This window comes from Hermetia illucens, chromosome 2, assembly GCF_905115235.1.
Source record: "Hermetia illucens chromosome 2, iHerIll2.2.curated.20191125, whole genome shotgun sequence".
Classification (NCBI taxonomy): Eukaryota; Metazoa; Arthropoda; class Insecta; order Diptera; family Stratiomyidae; genus Hermetia; species Hermetia illucens.
In genome coordinates, this window is record NC_051850.1 from 87,255,381 (window position 1) to 87,276,088 (window position 20,708).

At 41.7% G+C, this 20,708-nt stretch overlaps 1 protein-coding gene across 1 annotated transcript in view; it reads right to left on the reverse strand.

Annotated features, from left to right (window-relative positions):
• LOC119648082 (ankyrin-3) overlaps positions 1-20,708 on the reverse strand; it is a 183,027-nt gene that overhangs the window by 13,163 nt on the left and 149,156 nt on the right. Inside the window, exons 4-7 of the mRNA XM_038049570.1 lie at positions 11,693-12,457; positions 11,357-11,560; positions 3,055-3,798; positions 2,810-2,993 (exon numbers count right to left, since the gene is read on the reverse strand). Coding sequence (XP_037905498.1) covers positions 2,810-2,993; positions 3,055-3,798; positions 11,357-11,560; positions 11,693-12,457 — 1,897 coding nt within the window. The remainder of the gene's footprint in view (positions 1-2,809; positions 2,994-3,054; positions 3,799-11,356; positions 11,561-11,692; positions 12,458-20,708) is intronic.

Here is a 20,708-nt window from a genome sequence, read left to right on the forward strand (position 1 = left end):
CGTTATGTAGCCCAGAGTAGCGGAACGTTGTTATTCACAACAGTGTTGACGAGGAAAGCAGAACCCTCGTCAAGGCAAAGGTAGAATTTCTTTTATCACGGCGCACACTACGTGCGCAATTTTCGTACTTTACCCTAGCAACGGACCTACAGGGTGTTGTGCTCAGTTCCACCCCCAGTGATCAGTGATCATCTCAACTGCTTACCCTCAAAGATCCGCCTCCTATTGGGACGTGGCCGATAATTTCATTCGCACTGAAGATAAGCATACTTTTGATGGCTGCCCAGTGCTCAACAAATATTTTTGGATGGATTGTTCAGCGTTTGTGAAGAAAAGAACATTTTCCCACTGTTGGACGACAGCCGGAATGAGATTTTGCTCAACTTGGTATTCAAATCACCCGTTACCATCGCAATGTCACATTTAGGATACCTCACAATTGCTCATAGCAAGCATCCTTCTCCTTTATATCGGAAGTCTCCGAGAGTCACAGTCCAACACCGGACAGTGACGCAAGGCGAAGAAGAGTACTCTGCGGAATTTCAATACTTTTCACTTCGCTTAGGATCAGAATGTGCTGCCTATATCGCTTAAATTCTGCCTCCCTTATTTTCCCAAATTCCTTTAAGTTCGATTCCTTATTCTGGGAATAGGACCATTTGATGATTAGGGGATTTACAACTAAGCGGCTTTCGAACATCCGATGTGTATTCCAGTCTATGATCGTTGCGAAGTGTTTCCCGTTTCAATCCATTCATGAAAATGTAGCCATGGTCACCGAGCTGATGACTATACCTAATAAGTCTGTTTTGGTAGAAGGTAAAAGATGTGACTCCTGGAAATAGTGCATTCGGGGTTATAACACACTCTAAATATCTGATTGTTTGGGATGGTTAAATTGGTAGTCCCGATAGAGTGGGGCGGGTGAAATCTCCCCAAATGTTATTCTTGTTGAACGTAACTATTTCTATTACTTTTCAGAGTGTTCTGGACTATTCCATCTCCATTCAGTTCATTTAGTTTTTTTAAGAGCTCAGTGGAGATGTAGGATGATCGTTTTCTTCGGCCTGCTTCTGGTACTCCCCCATGCTCTCGGTGGGCAGTGAAGCCCATAGTGTTTTACGTAGGCACCTATCGTGAGACTTAATCCTACGGTCCTCTTAAGACACAGATTGATTTTGTGACCACAATCAGAGCCCCGCTGAGACAGGCAACAGCGGTACCAGTCTATACCAAGTGCATGGCTTAGCATTCATACTGGTGGATGCAAGAATTACCTAAATCTCTACCGAACTATGGAGTACAGCACCCGTGTTGATACGCAACACCACGTCGAGGCCCGAAGGTCTCTTCTCGCTTGAGCACAACCACAACCACTATGAAACTCCCACTAGGTAGGCCAACCGCAAATAACCGAGCTGTCCTCACACACAACAGGAGTTCACCCGAAGTATGTGAGTCCAGGGGCTTGCTCTCGGTGGGCAAACGTATCCTTGCCTATGAACTTGAAGAAAAGTTAACTCGCAATGATGCAGTCTTCGTCATTTAGAGTAGTTTTATTTCATGCTTGCCAAACTTCTTTGCTGCGTTGATGGGCTTTGGTTTGGTTTTGTTTATTGTTTGTAAGATTACCATCTTGCCTTGCTTCCTAGATGATATTCGTACTAAGTATTACAGGGTGGGGCAAAGAATAATTCGTGGTAAACTTTAATTTACTTATAACATGGTCGTAGTTTGTTACTTTTCAAATACGTGATGGAAGCAGAGATGCGTTCGTGAGAGGAAAGTGGTATAGTTTTCCAAGTAAAAGAAAAGCGAGTTTCCTCGGATTACTCGGGGGGAAATAGAATACGGTATAATTCATATGCATAATGTATATAGTATGAAATTGGCTGAAAACACTTATAGACAATAAATATCAAATGATTCATGATTTGGCGATGGCTACCCATATACATAATTCTACATTTACATGCAAATAATCTCAAATAGAAAAACGTTTCACTACAAGCTGCATCACTAAAAGAAACTTACGATCAACATATGTGTCACCATGATAATAAGGGAGGTAAACAGGACTACCATTCAATTGACGTTCAGATTTAATCCCGAAACAAGCATCCAAATCGTTCGTGTCTCCTGCGACACAAGTGCATTTAAATTTCAAAACATATCATTTTAAATACATTTTGCTCTGGTTTCTTCAAATTATCGTAATTGATTAATATTGTGCGTGTTTGCCAATCAAATGGTAGGAAGAGAACGTAAAGTCATTTGTCACTGCGAGCTTTCAGTGACCTTAAACGGTTAACAAAAAATAGCCGTGCTGGGAAGGTTTGGCACTGTTGAAATAAAAAATGAGCCCATGTTAAAGGCTCGTAATGATGACTGTTTTGCACGGGATATCACTTTTTGATTTAGTAAATATTCAGTAAGTAAAAGTAGCCGTTTTAACGGACAATCCTTCACAAGTATCTCTAAACGGATCAAATGAATCTTATTTTGAAATTTAGCAAAATTCTGACTGGGTCGCAGAAAAGTTTCCACTTTTGTTTCAGTACCATGCGACGAACAATCTTCCTTCCCAATCACCTTGAGAGAACTCCAAGCGAAAAGAAAATGCGTAGATGTATTAGTGCTATAACTGTAAAAATAGGTTTCGGTTTAAATAAAACACTACGTCGAACAAAAAATAATGTAGGGTTTTGCTGAGCGAAGTTATTCCAAGTGTTAAAGTAATTTTGATGAGCGGTCAATGTGAATTGCAATGCGACTAGATTTTTAGGTCGAGTGAGACATGGATACAAACCTCCTTCCTCTTCCGAATCAGTCATAAAGGTTTCATGCATCGCCTCTGGGGCAACAACACGATACTTTTCTTCAACTTGAGCCGCCTGGGTGGGGGACGTGACTTCTTTGGTAATTGCTTTCAAAGAATCTAAGACGCTGATGTAACCAAGCTTACGAGCAATATGTAGTGGTGTTTGGCCATTCTGAGAAAAAGTTACGCGTGTATTATAATGAAGAGAATGTTGTTAATTAAAAATAACTTACTGCAGTCTGAGCATTGGCATCGGCTTTATGCTCCAGCAATAGATTAACAATGTGGCAATGTCCTTGTTGAGCAGCTTGATGTAATGGGGTGTAGCCGATTCCAGTCGCGGCATCAACATTGGCGCCGTTCTGAAGGAGGAAGCGAACCATATTGGCCTGTCCGAAATGTGCAGCAACATGTAATGGAGTGTATCCAGCTTTTGTAGTCTTTTCAATATCTGCTCCATTTTTCAACAAAATCTGGGCTACATTCACTTTATCCTCTTGGGCGCACAAATGCATGGGGGTCAACCCGTTGCGAGCCTGATGATCACATCCAGCTTTGTGTTCTAACAAGAGTGCCGACATATCTGTGTGACCCTCTTGTGCGCTAAGATGCAGAGGAGTAAAGCCTGCCTTGCTTTCAGCATCTGCTTTGGCACCATATTCTAGAAGAGTGGTGGCAATGTCCATCTGATTCTTCCGTGCGGCAATATGTAGTGGTGTATTTCCATTTTTCGCTGTGGCATGGGGACTAGCTCCTTTTTCCAATAATAGAAGTGCTACATTCTGATGGTCATAGTGGCCAGCCACATGCAGAGGAGTGACCCCATTTTTACCTTGAGCGTCAATTGCTGCTCCTTTTTGAAGGAGCAGTTGGGCAACTTTAATGTGGCCGTATTTCGCAGCCAGATGAAGTGGAGTAAAGCCTTTCTTAGTAGTTGCATCCAGGGCAGCTCCATTTTCTATTAAAGCGGCGGCAACCTGTAACCGGGAAAGTTATAAAATAAAGGGTCCGACAAATTGCAGGATTATTTTTTCATAGACCAGTCATAATACGTACCTAGTTTAGAAGGAGTTAAGGGAAAAGGGATTATGCATATAATACCCACCGTTCTTCTTCATGTTTCAATTAATATGAAATAGTTTAGTACAATACGAGTCATACTGTAATCATATTTGGTAGCTTTGGAATTCTGCGTTATTCGTGTATTTGAAGGGAAAATATTTTAGGGAACTTCAACCGGCGAATTAACTAGTATGAAAACTAACCCTGCTAGAAGTGGTATTTTTGGGTGTTCATTTTTACTAACCATTGCCGATATTCCCAGTTTTTCTTCTTTTCGGATAACACAGGATACATTATGTTTAAATTGTACTCCAAAAAGTCTATTTCCATTATAGCGGGAAAGTAGTCTCTTTTTGTACCCAATACTGTATTAGTTAAGCTTTAGGTATCATTATATTGCAAACGCTAATAGGTAATCATATCCATTTCTTCCGCCGTCGCTTATTTTATATATTTTTTAATTGTGTAATGATGGCAACTATTAATTGAGGCTCCCATTATCACGTGAGCGTATGAGCGATATCATGACCGTCCGGTTGTGGATAAAATCCGGCTCAATAGGTTACGGTGGGCGGGTCACTTAATCCGTATGCTTGAGGACGATCCCACCCGGAAAGTCTATAACGGCAATATCTATGGTAGAAAAAGAAGACGAGCCTAAGATGGAGCGATGGCGTAGGTCAGGACGCCAGACAGTTTTTAGGGATATCGAATTGGTGGACCTCGGCGCAAAACCGGGATGTCTGGAGTTCCTTATTAAGACAGGCCTTGACCGGATACCGGTTGTTGCGCCGTTGATGATGATGATGATGATTACCACGTGAAGACGAGCTTCATAGCTTCTCACAACGGTTTCATTCTAACGTTCAACGCTTGACCGTATTAAGGGAGGAATTAGTAGGCATTCAAGCAATAATCATGAAGTCATAATCCTGTGTTAAGATCTAATTATTTGCAATATTTACTGTTTCAGTTTTCATGGCATTTTTCTCTTCCTCTTACGTACCATTTTTCACTATGATCAATGATTATGCTCTCTCGAAGTTTTGATATCGCATCTCAACTCTTTAGTATTAAATTCATTCCAAATGATTAAATTCACTTTGCTTCGAAATTTTCACTCAAAAACCGAACAACCCCCAAATCTCTCAAAATACTTCTTCCTTGTTAGCATTACAGTCCCATATACATGGCTGCTAGCCTACCATTAAAGGCGTTTTATCCAACGGATTGATGTCGGCAACGGAGAAGCATTTGGGTATTTTGAACCTGTACGGTTGAATACTTGCATTCATCTTTGTTCCACATGACCGTATGGTAACCAGGTGAGCTGTAGGCAGCGGGTAATGCGAAACACAGCCTCAGACGACTGGATAATCACTTGACTGGTGGAGGGGTAGTGGTAGCAAATTGGGGAAATTAATTCGAGGAGCCATTGAGTAAACAGTGAGCAAAATGGTTCGAGAATGAGAAAATAACATAGGGAGAACGCTGACCTAAAAAAAGAGGCCCAGAGCGTAGGGTCCAAATTGAAGTGACGGATATTCACCAGTAAATGTTTCTACGTAGTAATCAGTGAAGTGAAAAGAGAAAAGTGTAGCAGAAAGAAACAGCAATAAGTTTATCGGAAACATGGAAAATTCCTCATTCGTGTTGGTATAATCGGTTTGAGTTTAATTTGTGAATTGCTACGCAAAAGGGATATTTAATTAGGAAGGAATTAATATTGAGGGAATTTAGCAAAATTATTAATAGTCTTTTTCAGTACAAGCTTAAAGAATTGTCGTTATTTTTCTTTGCCGCTTCGTCCCTCTTTTGTTTTTATTTGTATTGCCTCTTTTCTTTTATTATTTCCTTTTTTTTATTTGCTTATTTTACTTAATTTTTCGTTTTCTGAGAAGAATATACGTCAGCACCGAAAACCAACCAGCCAACAACATCAAACCGCACTGGTTAAACGGGGAGAATAAAGATAGGAGAATACAACTTTGAGACCGTTGATAATTTCTCCTATCTAGGGTCGAAAATCACAACCGATAACAGCTACGATGATGAAATCCGCGCACGGTTGTTGTCAGCCAACAGAGCCTATTTCAGCTTACAAAAACTGTTCCGCTCGAAACGTCTCACCATAGGGTAAAAGCTCTTACTGTACAAGACAATGATCTTGCCAGTCCTCATGTACTCCTCGGAGACTTGGGTTCTTAGCAAGAAGAATTGCGAACTCTTGGCCGCGTTCGAGAGAAGAATTTTTGGTCCCTTACATCAGGATGGACGCTTCCGTAGCCTACATAATGACGAAATCTATGGGTGATGCCATGACCGTCCGGTTGTGGATAAAATCCAGCTCAATAGATTACGGTGGGCGGGTCACTTAATCCGTATGGATGAGGATGATCCAGCCTGGAAAGTTTATAAGGGCAATATCTATGGTAGAAAAAGAAGACAAGGCAGACCCTGCCTAAGATGGAGCGATGGCGTAGGTCAGGACGATATCGAATTGGTGGACCTCGGCGCAAAACCGGGATGTCTGGAGTTCCTTATTAAGGCAGGCCTAGACCGGATACCGGTTGTTGCGCCGTTGTGGATGATGAATATACTTGCTAATTCTAATTTAATCGGATGTTAAAGTGGAAAGCGAATTTTAATAGTTAGTTCCATGATGTAAGTATCCTTTTCACTTCCTTCTGATCACTTTCCATAGAACTTACGCCGCATATATGTAAAAGGGCATAGTCCCATGGTAATTGGTCACAAAATCCCGAAGCATTGAAATCTGAAGTAAAAAGAGCTTCGGTTGAGGATCGGTCGTGGAGCTTTTCCCTCTCGATCGCGCCACTCTGGTCATCCTCCTAGATTTGCTGCTTTTAGTGCATCAATCACTGTTGAAGTCGATGCCGAAAAGTAAACTGCAGTCTTAATAATTTCCTTCTTAATTTCGAAAATCTAGCGCCTTTTAAATCTAGTAACGTTTTGTTGGAGTCCTAATCTTTAGGGAAACTGCCATGTGACGAGGTTCAGAATGTCAGGATTGGAATTGCTGCATTTTTCGAACAATAAGCGCCCCAGGTGGACTCTGGATAGAATTCGCCATAAGCTCGGATTTTCTCTCTACTGATCTGCTCACGTGCGAGGAGGCATGCAAAGGGGATGCAGCAGATGTGGGGATAGCGCCAAAAACTTATACTTGCGACAGGTGTTAACGTCAACATTTGAAAGTCGCTCAAATAACTAAAGGGCACGGAATGTCATTGCGTATCGGTGTGGTAAGGGCAAAGTAGCTACCTAACTGGCCCGTGATCTATGTAGTTAATTTGATGGTGTGTCGATGTTTCCTAGATGGTTTCCTTGTGTATGTTGCCCATTCCATATGGAAAGTCATAAGCAACTCTGCAATGCTGCATGCTCTCAACCAATGCACTACACTAACACCAGACCTTATGCGCAGAATTTTTCTCGCGCATTTGCTGTAGACGGGCGGAATGATTTTTCTCCACTATAAAATTTTGAATAATGCGCTCGAAGTTGAATCTCCTGTGTTCAACCTTTTTAGTCACGATTCAGACTGGTGGAACCGCGATTTAAGTTACGGTAGGCAACGTACGTGTGCACAGTTTCTAGGCTGCTTCAAGTCTTATTGTGAGACAGTTCAAGAACATGATCCTGTAGCCTCTTCTTCTGTGCCGCGAGAGGAACAGAGTTCATTATTTAATTTAGCGCAGTTGGACATAATGGAAGTCGAAGAAAATGATATTGATAAATACCGAAAAGCGTAAGTATATTTTATTAGCGCTGGGCAGAGGAATAACATCTCTTACGGCTTTAATGCGAATTAAATCCTAATAATACCTCCAAACTCGGAGTAAAGACAAGCTCCGATAAGTTAACTAAATTTTACACACCATGCATTGATGAGAAGATCTAGCGATATGGGAATGGCAGTAGCTCGTGTTGGTACCTACAGCTGATAAGCCTTCAGGCGGCCCAACCTCTTACTGCCTCGAACATCTTGCAAGAACTGCGGGCAAAGCAATGAAGCAGGTTATGAATGCTGTGTATCCAACTTTCAACAAACAGTAGTGGATAACGTCAAAGATGTCATTGATTATAATTACGAAACACCTAATGTATATTGACAAATTTCCGAAGCAGAAAATAGGAACAACATCCTCACAATCTGTTGTAAGAAAAATTGTGTTTTCACTACCATTGTCCATTTAATCATGCCGATATATGAGAGTAGTGATAAATGCCACGTTAAATGTCAATCAGCTTCTACTTCAGGTTCTACTCGTTACAAAACCTCCAGCGATTATATGGTTCCAACAAGGATGATGCGGAACGCAAGAGGTATGTGGTATACTTTTAGGTTGCCCAAGCCTACGGAGAGCAAGGGAAAAGGGGACCACTTTCTACAGACAATCGACAATAGACAATTGTTCCGGAAGCGAGGTATCGATTGATAAGTTATGTTCATCTTCTAGCTGAAATAAATGCTCATAATTCAGAAAAAACGATTTTTCATATGTATAACGACAATAAGCTGATTTATCTACAATGCGTACGAAATAGATGCATTGGAAACTTATACGCCGTCCAACCACAATTGACATGACAGAGTTTATAAATGCAGATTTCAATTTTCGAACGAATATCAACATTGGAATATGTCATGGCTTTCATTTTGAATTTCCAAAGGAAATGACATTTTCATGTGTTCAGTTCCTTTGCTATGAAAATTGGCATACTTAATGACAGTTTAAGGAAACCTTCGGGGTAGGAGGGTGGTGGTATTTGTATGGAGGAATACGGAAGCGAATATTTATATCGATATTTTAAAGAAAACCTGCAATCCAGCGTAGCGAAACTGGGTATTTGTGAAACATTCCGGATAGATCAAAACAGTGACCCAAAACACAAGCTGCATCCTCAACAAAAAATTCCACATATGGTATTTTTTGTTGAGGATGCAAGGAGTCCTGAGTCCGCATGCGTTTGATTACGGACCGGACCACTTGGGAAGTAATTTACTTCCAATCTTTTGATCCACGGACCCCTCGTTTTGAGTAGTAGTCTGATGAATTGCCTCTGCCCTAGACAAAACCGTCAGTCAACCTTTTTTTTAAAAACTTGGGTGTTTAACTCAAAACGATGGGTCCGTGGATCACAAGAGCGGAAATATGTTGCTCCCCAAGTGGCCCGATCCGTCATCAAGTGAATGCGGACTAAAGAAACCTTACATCCTCAAAAAAACTTCACTTCAGTCTAGTTTAGGTCTGAACATACGACGGATTTCACTTCAACATAATTCGCACTCATGTCATGTCTGCGAGTATATATAAATGGGACGATTACCACCTGTCGTCGCTTTCGGTCACACTGCTCCCAAGGCAGAGGTGAGGCAGCGTCTGATGAGCTACCTCTGTCCTGAACGAAACCATCAGTCAACCTTTTTTTAAACACCTGTGATAGTGTTGTCCGAAGAACCAATATTAGCGAGAACCTACAGGATCATGTCAATGATAGGCTTCGCTAAGGTTTCATTTCAAGCAAAAAAAAATTGGTGGAACATCTTCTCGAATAATGGAGAAAAATTTCAGCCGAATACATTTAACGACTGATCAAATCCAAGCCGCTGCTTAGTGCAGTTTTTAATATCATTATTACGATTCCTTAGAACTGTCTGGATTTCAATTTTGCCTACGAAAATCGAGTTTCCTTTATTATTCGCCTTCAGCGAGGGTTTTATTTGATCCTTTTTCGTTGCCTTTCTTTGGATTCCAACAGACTGTTGCCTAGTTGCAGGGATTCGCATACACAGAAATTGTTACAAAAACATGACACGCAATACATTCACAGTTGCGCAGAACGCACTGCGATCTTGACTCGGCCTCAAACCGGATGATTCACTTCTTGTCCTGCAGCAAGGAACCGGAGGAGGTTTTTGACACGTTTCACCTCCTGTATATAGTGTCCTTGCAGCAAGTCTATTTTAACACCTGGCGAGAATGTGTTTTGACACATATTTAATTTCCGTTCGTTCAAATGTTGATGTTTACATATGTCCTTTAAAGTTCCGCCTTTAAGTCTGCTTTAAGTGCATTATGTTTAGCGAACTTCATCTGGCGATGCAGTATGACAGATGAGGAGAGATAAATTCTAAGACGGTTGTTGGGCGTCAACAATTATACCAAATTTCACAACCCGCAAGCAAGCGATCTATGAATGGAGGGTTGTCTGAATCGATTCGGTTGTTTTAATTTTTTAAGATTAGCAAGAATTGCATTTCAGAAAAGCACTTTTTTCCATTTTGATCGCTATATGTTTCTGTTCGGATTTGGTGATGAGTTTTTCCAGAGTAATCTTTGATGGTATTCCTAAATTTTCTGTTCATTTTCTTCTATTGATTTCTTCGTAGTTTAAAAGAAATTTACCTTTGTTGCTATCATAGATATTTCTGTTCTTTCCCTAATGATCAAACATGGTTAGCAAACTTTTGGGAATTCAACGAGCGAAAATCAACAAAATTACGCACAAAATAGCAAATGCCCGAAGGTGGGTCGCCAAAATAATGAGCTGTTTTTCAGCTAGCCGTTTAACAAGGAACGCCAAGTGTCATTTCTCCAGCGAAAAATCATCAGGATTTATGTATTCTTACGGAGCCAATTAGTATTTTTTTCAAAATCATTCGTTACCGCATGCGAAATCTGTTTCGAAAAGAATGCTTCCCTTAAGAAAGCAGAATTTAGTTTCAAAGTAAATTCACGCTTCATCGCCACGACTGAAGAGTATTATTTGAATTATTTATGGTCATTTTTCAAAAAAACAATTTCAGATTTTTCAAACAGGTTGTTAACTTTTCTATAAGTTAGTTGCGTTGTAAAACTCAAGTGAGAATCAACTTAAATTAGCTAACCAAAGATACATGCTAAGGGTTAGGGTAAAACGAAAAGGAGGAAAACCAAGTGGGTAAGCGGGAAATTCTACTGCACATGATGTTAGTGAAAAGCCGGTAAAAAGCATATACGAAATAATAAATTTGTTTCCATTCGACAATAACTTCAGTTTATTTAAATAAAACGAAACAAACTATTGTGTGTGTAGATATAAACGTATACAAATAGAAAACTTAACAATCCGTTTGGGCTAAATTGAAATAACCATAAATATTCTGATAACAGTAACATCTTTGTTGCTTTGAACACGGGAAACATTTAAAATTGGAAAGTTTGTTGAAGATGAACGTGGTGAGCATTTCTTGTTCGCAATTGTCAGTCTCCATAATTTTGGTGTCGTTTAAAATCGCTTATAAGCAAAAATTGGTTCAGATTAAAATCGAGTCATAAGGGTATTCGCTACCATGGCGGGTGTCGAATTTCATATGAAATATTCTCGGTGCCGGATCCAAAATAATTGCATTAGGTAAACCGTATCTACGTGGTCCATGATCTTCTTAGCGATAAGATTCTTTACCTCGTCTTGTCCTTCCTTGGCTGCAATGTGCAAGGCCGTGTACATGTCTTTGGTGGTCGCATCCACTTGGGCTCCGTGTTGAAGCAGGAGCATGACAATATCGACATTCCCCAGGCGGGCAGCGATGTGCAGCGGCGTTTGCTGCTCCCTGGCCCTAGCGTCAACTTGTGCATTATTTCTTAGTAGGATCCGGATGATATCGGTCTGTAGTCCAGAAGAAAAGCGAATGAAATAGTTAAAGACACATTTTGCTAACGCAAGCTAAAGTTAATACATAATGGAAGATGAACCAAATGGAGGAGTTCAATTTTAATGGCCACCGATCTTAACACTTACCTGATTTGCGCGAGCCGCTAAATGTAATGGGGTTTCGCCACGGACAGTGGGCACATCCACTTTAGCCTCGTGCTGCAGCAAGTAGATCACGATGTTCATGCATCCCATGAAAGAGGCAACGTGCAAGGGAGTTAGACCGCTTTCCGTAGTGGCACTTATGCTCGCTCCATGTTTCAGCAGCAATTCAACTACTTTGATGCGATTTTTCTTGCAGGCAATGTGAAGTGGAGTGAATCCATTCAAGGCTCGTGCGTTGGCATCAGCATTCCTATCGAGGAGTAACTTGGCCACTCGAACATGCCCACAATGGGCAGCCACATGAAGAGCAGTTAAGTAATCGACAGTCACTTCATCAACTGGAGCTCTATGGTATAGTAAGATACGGGCTGCATCCACATGTTCGCCTTGGGCAGCCATATGGAGAGGAGCCAGGCCATTTTTGGTTTTTGCGCTAATCGGAGCTCCACGTTCCAGCAACATATCAACAACCTGTTCGTGACCGGAGCGTGCCGCACAATGCAGAGGCGTTAGACCGTCGCGTGTCTTACTTTCGATATTGGCACCTTTTTCGAGCAGCAAGGATACCATATTTGTCTTGCCCCATTTGGCGGCTACATGCAATGGGCTGATGTTATGTTTTGCCGCATAGTTCACATCTGCGCCTTTCTGTATCAGCAGGTTTGCAATCGCTTCATTCCCATAATGGGAGGCAATGTGCAAAGGTGTAAATCCGGATTTAGAGGTCACATCAGGATTATGGTCATTCTGAAAATTAAACAAATGTTTAGTCAATATCTTGGCATATATTGCGTATATTAAAAAATGTACATATATAGTTTTAAAAAGCATAGGGATTGAAAAATCGGGCTTAAGTTCGAAGGCAAACTGCTCCCGTGATATGTGGATTTTGAGTCCTGCGATTTGATTAATTTCCTTCTCAAACAGTTTCTTGATATCGGACGCAGGTTTCTATTTTGCATACCATAAAATTCAATTCCGCGAGGAAAAGGGATAAGTGATTTACAAGGGTATTGGGTAAGTTTGTATGCCTCTAGTTCTACCATCTATTCCAAAGCACTTACAATACGGAAAACTGGTTAATGATCATCCTCAATTACCAGTAAGTGATCCGTTTACCTGACTAGAGAAAGATAAATAGAAACCGCTATGGATTCCTCTGCGTTTCGGCATGTCTTGTTCGCTTTTGTTGGAGTTTTGAATCAAGAACGCAGTGGCAAATGTACCAAATCGGGGTTATCGAGAAGATTCTATAAATGCCCATGAAGATACTACACACAATCAGTCTCCCATCAGTTCATTTACAAATGCTTTTTGCAAAACTGACATATCTTCTGCGAAAATTTAAACAATTACCGTCAGTTTATAAATTATCCAATTCTTCCAAGAAATGATAAGAGTTCTTGACGTATGGACGGCATCAGGACATAAGCAAACTAATGCAGGTCACACAAATCGGTGTCTGCTCGGCCAAAATTGACACTCTCACAAGATATAGAAAACTGAAGGAGTCCTTCCGAAGAGGCACATCGTTATCTGCGGTTTGCAGGAAACTCAATGCTGTGGTGCTAAGGGTTGTAATATTCTCATACAACGATGCCATTTTCTCATCGTCAGTGACAGCAAATTCATTTCCTATGAGATTCCCGCACTTCAAACGCGAGAAGCGGACTACTCCTACGAAAGATAAATTATGCGAGGGAAATACGAAAGGGTCTCATGCGCCTGCCCACCGTTGTAAACTTTGAACAAACGTGGAATTATGATAAGCTATGATAAAAATATAAATCCATGAAGCGGCCTCCTCTGGGTATAAAAAACCTGTTAAACTGTTCATTCAATGAAATGCTTAGACTTGAAATGATGATTGGCAATTTATAAGAATGCGAATTGGGGAACAAAAAAGTGATCACTCGAGAAGCCCACTTCAATGATCTTTTCGATAAGGTAAACACAAGGGACGACGAGGAAGATTTGCATTGTATAAATTTCGCACCAGAGCCCACATCTTATTGAACGATGTTGCGTTAGTGATACCTATCCACTAGTCCCCACAAACAGATTGCGGGAATACTTCGAGCAGATTTCAATGGCAGAATTCACTCACCCACCACTTCCACAAGCACTTTTGACATTTGGAGCAATTCCACCTGTCAGCGCCAGTTAAAGAAGCAATCAAGCGAAGAAAACAACAGGAATTTTCCACCTGGTAGTCGACCTCTGGGAAGCATCACTGTGGCTCTGTAACTTCCTCAATCATGTTATTGCGGATGCTGTGTGTGTGTGTGTATGATGGGGGAGAAGCTACAGCTTCTGGGCACTCAGGCCTTGTTGGCCCATTGTACTCGCCTCCCCCGTCTAACGGAATATTCCGGATTCGTTAACGTACCGCAGGATTTCCGTTAGTGGATGTGATGCTACCCGTCGCAATTGGAGAACATCGGAACCAAAGATCTGATGCCTGATGCGTCCATAGGCGGGGCATTCACATAGGAAATGCTCCGTGGATTCCGCTTCCTCATTATAGGAGGGACACGTATCATCTTCGGTAATTCCTATTCTGAACATATGCCGAGCTAGTGAATTGTGGCCTGTCAGAATGCCCACAATGCACCTGCAAGCTCTCCTGTTTTTCGATAGGATAAACTTTGCGGTACGCATGTTCGGTTCTGGCAGGAAAAGTTTGGTGTGTCAAGCAGCATTTAGGCCCTGCCACCTGTCATTATGGGAAGCTTCCCAGTTTTTGAAAACAGACTTAGCCAATGCTACTGATACTCCAATTGCTAGCTCCGGTCCCGGCATAGGGGAGATTGACCCCTCTTTCGCTAAAGCGTCCAAGATTTCATTTCCCTCTATGCCACAGTGACCAGGTACCCAGAGTAGTTCCACCGTATTGAATCTAGACATAGAGTTCAAGCGGTTTCTGCATTCCTGATCGATTTTCGAGGTGATCAAAGGACTGCTCAATGCCCTCGATGCAGCTTGATTGTCACTGCAGATTGCGATGCGCCTGCCCTTCAACCGCTCGTCAATCACCCAGTTTGGCACCGTTAGGATCGCATAAACTTCAGCTTGAAAAACCATTGCATATTGTCCCAAAGGACAAGCCCACTTCTCGTTTTTATTCGAGAGGTAGACTCCGGCTCCAGAACCCTCTTCTGTTTTTGAGCCATCGGTGTAGAAGACTTCCATATATCCCGCCACGCATTCCTCAGTGTCTTCCCAGTCCTCTCTACGCTTCAGGGTAACTTCATATCTTCTACCAAATAGATGTATGGAGACACGAGAATCGGAAGGCATTGTAAGAACTGGATTCAGCCCTCCCCGTAAATCTTCCAATGCTCTGTGTCCCCCACATCCGTTGCTTTCCCATAGATCTAATCGAATTAGTCTATGAGCTGCTCTCATTGCAGTGCTTTGTTTGCGGATTGTAGGATACCATCTAATTGGCGTTACAATATGGAAAAAGAAAGATAGTCCGACGGAATGGTCAACTTATCATTCGATTCGGTTGTTATCCCATACTATGATGACTTTTGAATGCATTTTTTCATAAAGAATTACTAATTAAGACCTATTATCACAACACAGGCTGCGCGGTTACCCGTGGGGAAATACTATCCTCTCTTCCTCTCCTCTCTTCATTGCATTCTTGGGTCTAGAGAAGATTTTTGACGTTATAGCAATGGCATCTGGTGGTAGATTTCCTAACAAATTGGAATGGGGCTGAAGAACTGTTGTCCTTTGTGATCAACGCATCAAAGACCGCTTTAAATTAGTAAGAAAGGTATTGCGGACGGTTCCGGATAAGAAACAGAATAATTATCCCACGGTCTCGGTAGTGGTTCCGCCAAAAATGGAGATAAAAGTGAGAGTACAAGAGTGGCTTATACGGCACCATATGTAGATCGTTCAATAAACTACATTGCATTTTTGTCGGAAGCAGCTGCTACAACAAATCGAGGACGAAAGAAACATAAATAAGGGAAATGCCTTCAAAAACGAATACCATGGAAAACGGAAAGAAGCAAAAAGAATAAGCCAGTGGATGAAATGCGTTGACCCATTGACGGTAGTCTGTTGAAAGTGACACATGCAAATGAGTGATCGCTGGAAGAAGCAGGGTCGTAAAAAAGCGGAGGATTGGTCATACGAAACTTGATTATAGTTACAAGGAGAGAAATAGTGAACTCTTGAGTATCACCAATAATATGAACAAAATCAACTACAATCCTATTGGACATGCCATGGTAGCAGGATGGATAGGATCGTATGAACAATGTGCATCTATAAGATTACCGAAATGAAATGTTGGAACTACATTTCAATGGAGTGTCATGACTGAAGAAAAGCTTTTATCTGTAAGCCCCAAGGGGGAATGATAAAAAATAAAGCCGTGTGGAAAACGAAAAACCAATTTCGGCTTGACAATCAACACTGTTGGCTGCCACGACGAGCATTTAGTGTTGCTCGAGGATTCACAACCGAATGAGAGGAATTACTAAACCTTGGACCAAAACTAGAAGGTCGGTGAAGAATTTTAATGCAATGATTCACCAGGTTGAACAATGTGGGCCAACCCAATGAAAGTTAAGTTGGAGCACCTAAAGAGACAAGTACCATTAGGAATGACAATCAGATTCAGGACGAACAAGTGTAGGCGTTGGGCGGTGAGACGACAATCGCTGTAGAAAAATAACATATGTGTGACGTAAATTACGCGGTAGTGATAATTAGCAAAAGTACAAAAATTGTATTAAGGTAAAGTGAATATTGACTATTGATGGCTCAAATGTCAGCAATAAGTTCCGATATGAAAGTTGTATTCTAGTAACGTATTCGCGTACCTTACCGGAATATTCAGCGGCATATAAAAAGACCTGACAGACACCATCAGATTCAATTTAGAGCAATGAAATCATACGTTTCCGCTACAATTACCAGGCGATTAAATATTACTTAATTAACTGCGAATAGACGTTTGTATAAACATTATACAATGGGTTTCAATTAGTACGCTAAGCAATCCAGTGATATGGACCCGTATATAATTTAAAAGCATTACGCGTAAGGATTCTGATTAGGAAAGTGTCGGTGTTTCAAATAACAGGAGTTCAGATTTTTACAAAAGAATGATCTGTCCGTGTGTGGAAATCTTGACATCCACGTAAATTTCAACATAATACATTACTTTCACCTTTTGCCAAAAAGAACATAGTTTTTTTATGAACGGTGAAAAGCGAATATGGTTAATTCCTAATAATAAATAATAAATTACAAATCATAAACTTATTAACAGAATACGAATTCACAGTACAATTGTACAAATAAATTGTACTATAGCGACCCACAATAATCCGTGCACTTGCACTAATGACACCGACCCAATATTTTGTAAACCAGAAATAATAATTTAGGTAGGTAAAAAATTAGTCCCGTAAGAATTTGAAATTGTATAAAAGGCGAGAATTCACAAATAAAATTCATTCTATATCTAACTGAGTTCCAGCATTTTTGCTACTCAAAAGGAGTATAGCTTTTCAGTTTCTCCTAGATTGGAATTAGGAGTATAGCTTCTCCACCTTGCCCAAGGGTCAGGCCAGTGCTACAGCGCCCACGCTGCACTGGAAGCCGAGTTAAAGCTATCTAGCTGCTCGCCCCTGATCCCGTGTATACCACCGCACCTGGCTAGAGCTACAGCGCCTCACGCTGGTCTAGCCCGTAAATACCATAACAGTTTCTTTTTCTATTTAAATTTTAATACTTTTAAACATAAAGAAACATGTGCAGCAGTCGAGATATTGTCGATTTCGGTGAAAATAAACATCGCATACTAAAAATTACCAGTCAAAATTGATGATTCGACGTTATCTGAAATGCCCTTCAGTTCTCTCACGACTTCCCTGTACGCCCGCACTCGTTCTCTACTGTTCTGGGCCAAGTGCCCTTGGGACAACCCATTCAGATTTCACTGCATCGCGTAGCCAGCAATGCAATTACTCCTCCTTAATATGCGACCTACCCACTGCCACTTCCGTCGTCCGACCACATCGCATACGAATGCCAAGCCTGTGCGCCGACCAAGTTATCCCTTTGAAATTGTGTAAGGCCAGCGTACTCCAATGATACGACGCAGACAGGTAATGACGAAAGCTTGGAGCTTTTGGATGACACTAGAGTTCACTTTCAATGTGCTACTCCCATATAGCAATACAGAAAGGACACTAACACAGAACAGTTTCAACTTGATATTGGTGTTGAGATAAGTACATTTCCAGATTTTAATCAGGGTAATTCAAGCGGATCTAACGCTGTTAATGCGTCGGGCAACATCCAGTTCAGTACCACTGTCGACAGAAACCACGCTTCCTAGATATTCAAATTGATTGACGGTTTTGATGCAGAGAGGTAGGGTCCGATGACCCGTCAGACTGAGAAGCTTGGTTTCGTTCGTGTCTATTTTTAGTCAAACTCTTCTTGCCTCTTTTGCAAATCCACAACCATTGGCCAAGGTCCATGACCCAGTAAGAGAGCAAACAGATGTCATCAGCGTAGTCGAGATGTTTGAGGAAAAAATTCATATTCTATTGAATTCCTCCACGCATGAAGAACGTTACCGATAACAAGAAAAAATAATATTGGTGACAAGATGCAATCCTGGCGGACTCTACTTTGGAGCTCAAAATAATCCGAAATTTTACCTCGGTGCGGCACGTGACATTTTACGCCATCGTATATCGGAATTCGGTAGGGGTCGCGTCCATCCAATTGTCATAAAGCGGGTTTCCTTCTTTGAGATCTTAACGATCATCCACTACTTCCACTTTCTGGGAAAGTTCTCTTCTCCCAAGATTTCCGTACGAGTGGAAGTAGCATATCTGCAGTAACTGCAGTTTGAGTGTATTGGCGCCGAAATGATTTCTCTTCTACTTGGAAGAACAGTCACTATCCGCATACTACGGTGGCTAGCCATCCACAAGAAGAAGAACATGACCTGATGTGACAAAATTGAGATCCATAGTGAAGTGTTCTTCCTAATACTTCAGTTGTTCATCATCGTAGATGAGAAGGCAACCGTTGACGTCTTTCATAGGACTATGCAACCTCTATCGTGATGCGGTATACTTTTCTGAAATCATTGTGATCTGTAGCAACTTCCGCTTTCCTGACCATCGCAATAGCAAATTTTCTCTTGTCACCCCGTACACTAAGCTGAACTGCTCGGAATTTCACTCGTTATTTTGGTTTGAGCACGTCACGACCGCCATCACTCGCAGTGGTCAGTATAGCTTTCAACCCCCTCCGTTCATTGATCCGCTTCCACGATTCCGCAGTAAGCCAGATCTTATGACGTTCTTTTGGAACGTGACCAGCGACCTGTGCAGCACCCGAGAAAAGAGCACTTTTGATAGCGGTCCAATGCTTAGCAATATTCTCAGGCGGGTTTCACAACATATCGGCTGTTGGATGAGCAAGGTAGTTCTCCCACATTGGAGTGGCAGCTGGGTCATACAAGCGGTCATGTTGAACTTAGGGGGTCGCAACTCTTCAACTCTGCGCGAGGTGGCGGACCCAACGCGCAAGCGAACGTAAGCGACCATCAAATCGAGGCCGATGTCAACACCATTGTTCGTAGAAAGTATTCTTCTACACTACGTAGGAAGTCTCCGTTGGTGTGTAGCATTGTACAATTGTGGAACCTAACTTGAAATCTAGCAGTTAGAAGTGTGTTAGAAACCGGCTCAAAGGTCATGAGAGCGCGTCTTGCGGTAGCCGTCAAAATCAACCCGAAATCAGATGCGCGTCTGCTACTACTTGGTTTTTCAAATCACATGGCCGGAAGAGGGAGAGGTATACTTTCCAGAGTCCCACCATGTTACTTCGCTTAGACCTAGAATGTCCAACTCATACCGCTTCCCGCTCAATTTGGAGCATTCTGAGGACCCTCCCTACTATTGTCAAGGAGTGTATGCACATTCCAGTTTACCACCAAATAGTGGAGTTGAGTCTATACAGACTCTCTCGGAAGTACACCACCCGGGAGAACACGTGTCAGCAGTGTTAAGAAGAGAATTAGAAGTTTCTGCAAACCCTTCAACACGAAGGGGTTGCAAGGGGAATTGGGACACTGCAAGAGCGGTGGTTACCAATGAAAAGACAAAAGGCTGGAAGCGTGCTATTGCCACTTCTGTGGAGTACGTTGATCAACTCAATACTATCCGAACTGCAAAATCTGGCAATACACGTTCAAGCTTATGCGGATGCCGTGGCTGTGCTGACTATTGGTCGAGATCTCGGAATGGTGTATAGAAATACACGGCGCGCCGTTGATTTGATTGACAGTTGGTGTCTCAGGCATGGACTTTCAGTAAATCCGAATAAAATTATAAAGGCATTATTTACAAAGAGGTGGAAACTAAATCGTCTTTGCCTTCCATAGATGTGGGGCATAAGCCTTCAACTTTTCGAAGAAGTGAAATATCTGGTAGTTGTTCTAGACAAGAAGCTTCTTCGGAACAAACACAATTTATTATACCTTTGCCTCGACATGGGGACTTAGGCCTCAGGTAGTAATGTGGATATATGTTGTTATCATTAGGCCGATTTTTGCTTATGCATCCGTAGTGTGGTGGGTTAAGGTGTAACAAAAGAGTTTTCGCTATAAACTACTCACACTGCAAAGAACTGTGAGTCTGGGTATCACCGGTACCATGGGCATCACATCCGGCGCAGGCTTGAATGTATTACTCAATTTGCAGCCCTTGGATTTTTTTATTGGGAACAGCTTGAGAGCAGCTCATAGACTAGATTGTTTGGTAGAAGATATCATGTTATCTTGAAATCAAGAGAAAACTGAGACGAACCAGAAGAAAGCGTGTCAGGATATACTGACGTCTTCTACACCGATGGTTCAAAAACAGAAAATGGTTCTGGAGCAGGAGTCTACCTCTCGAACAAAAACGAACGGATAATATAGAAGGCTGAACTGTATGCGATC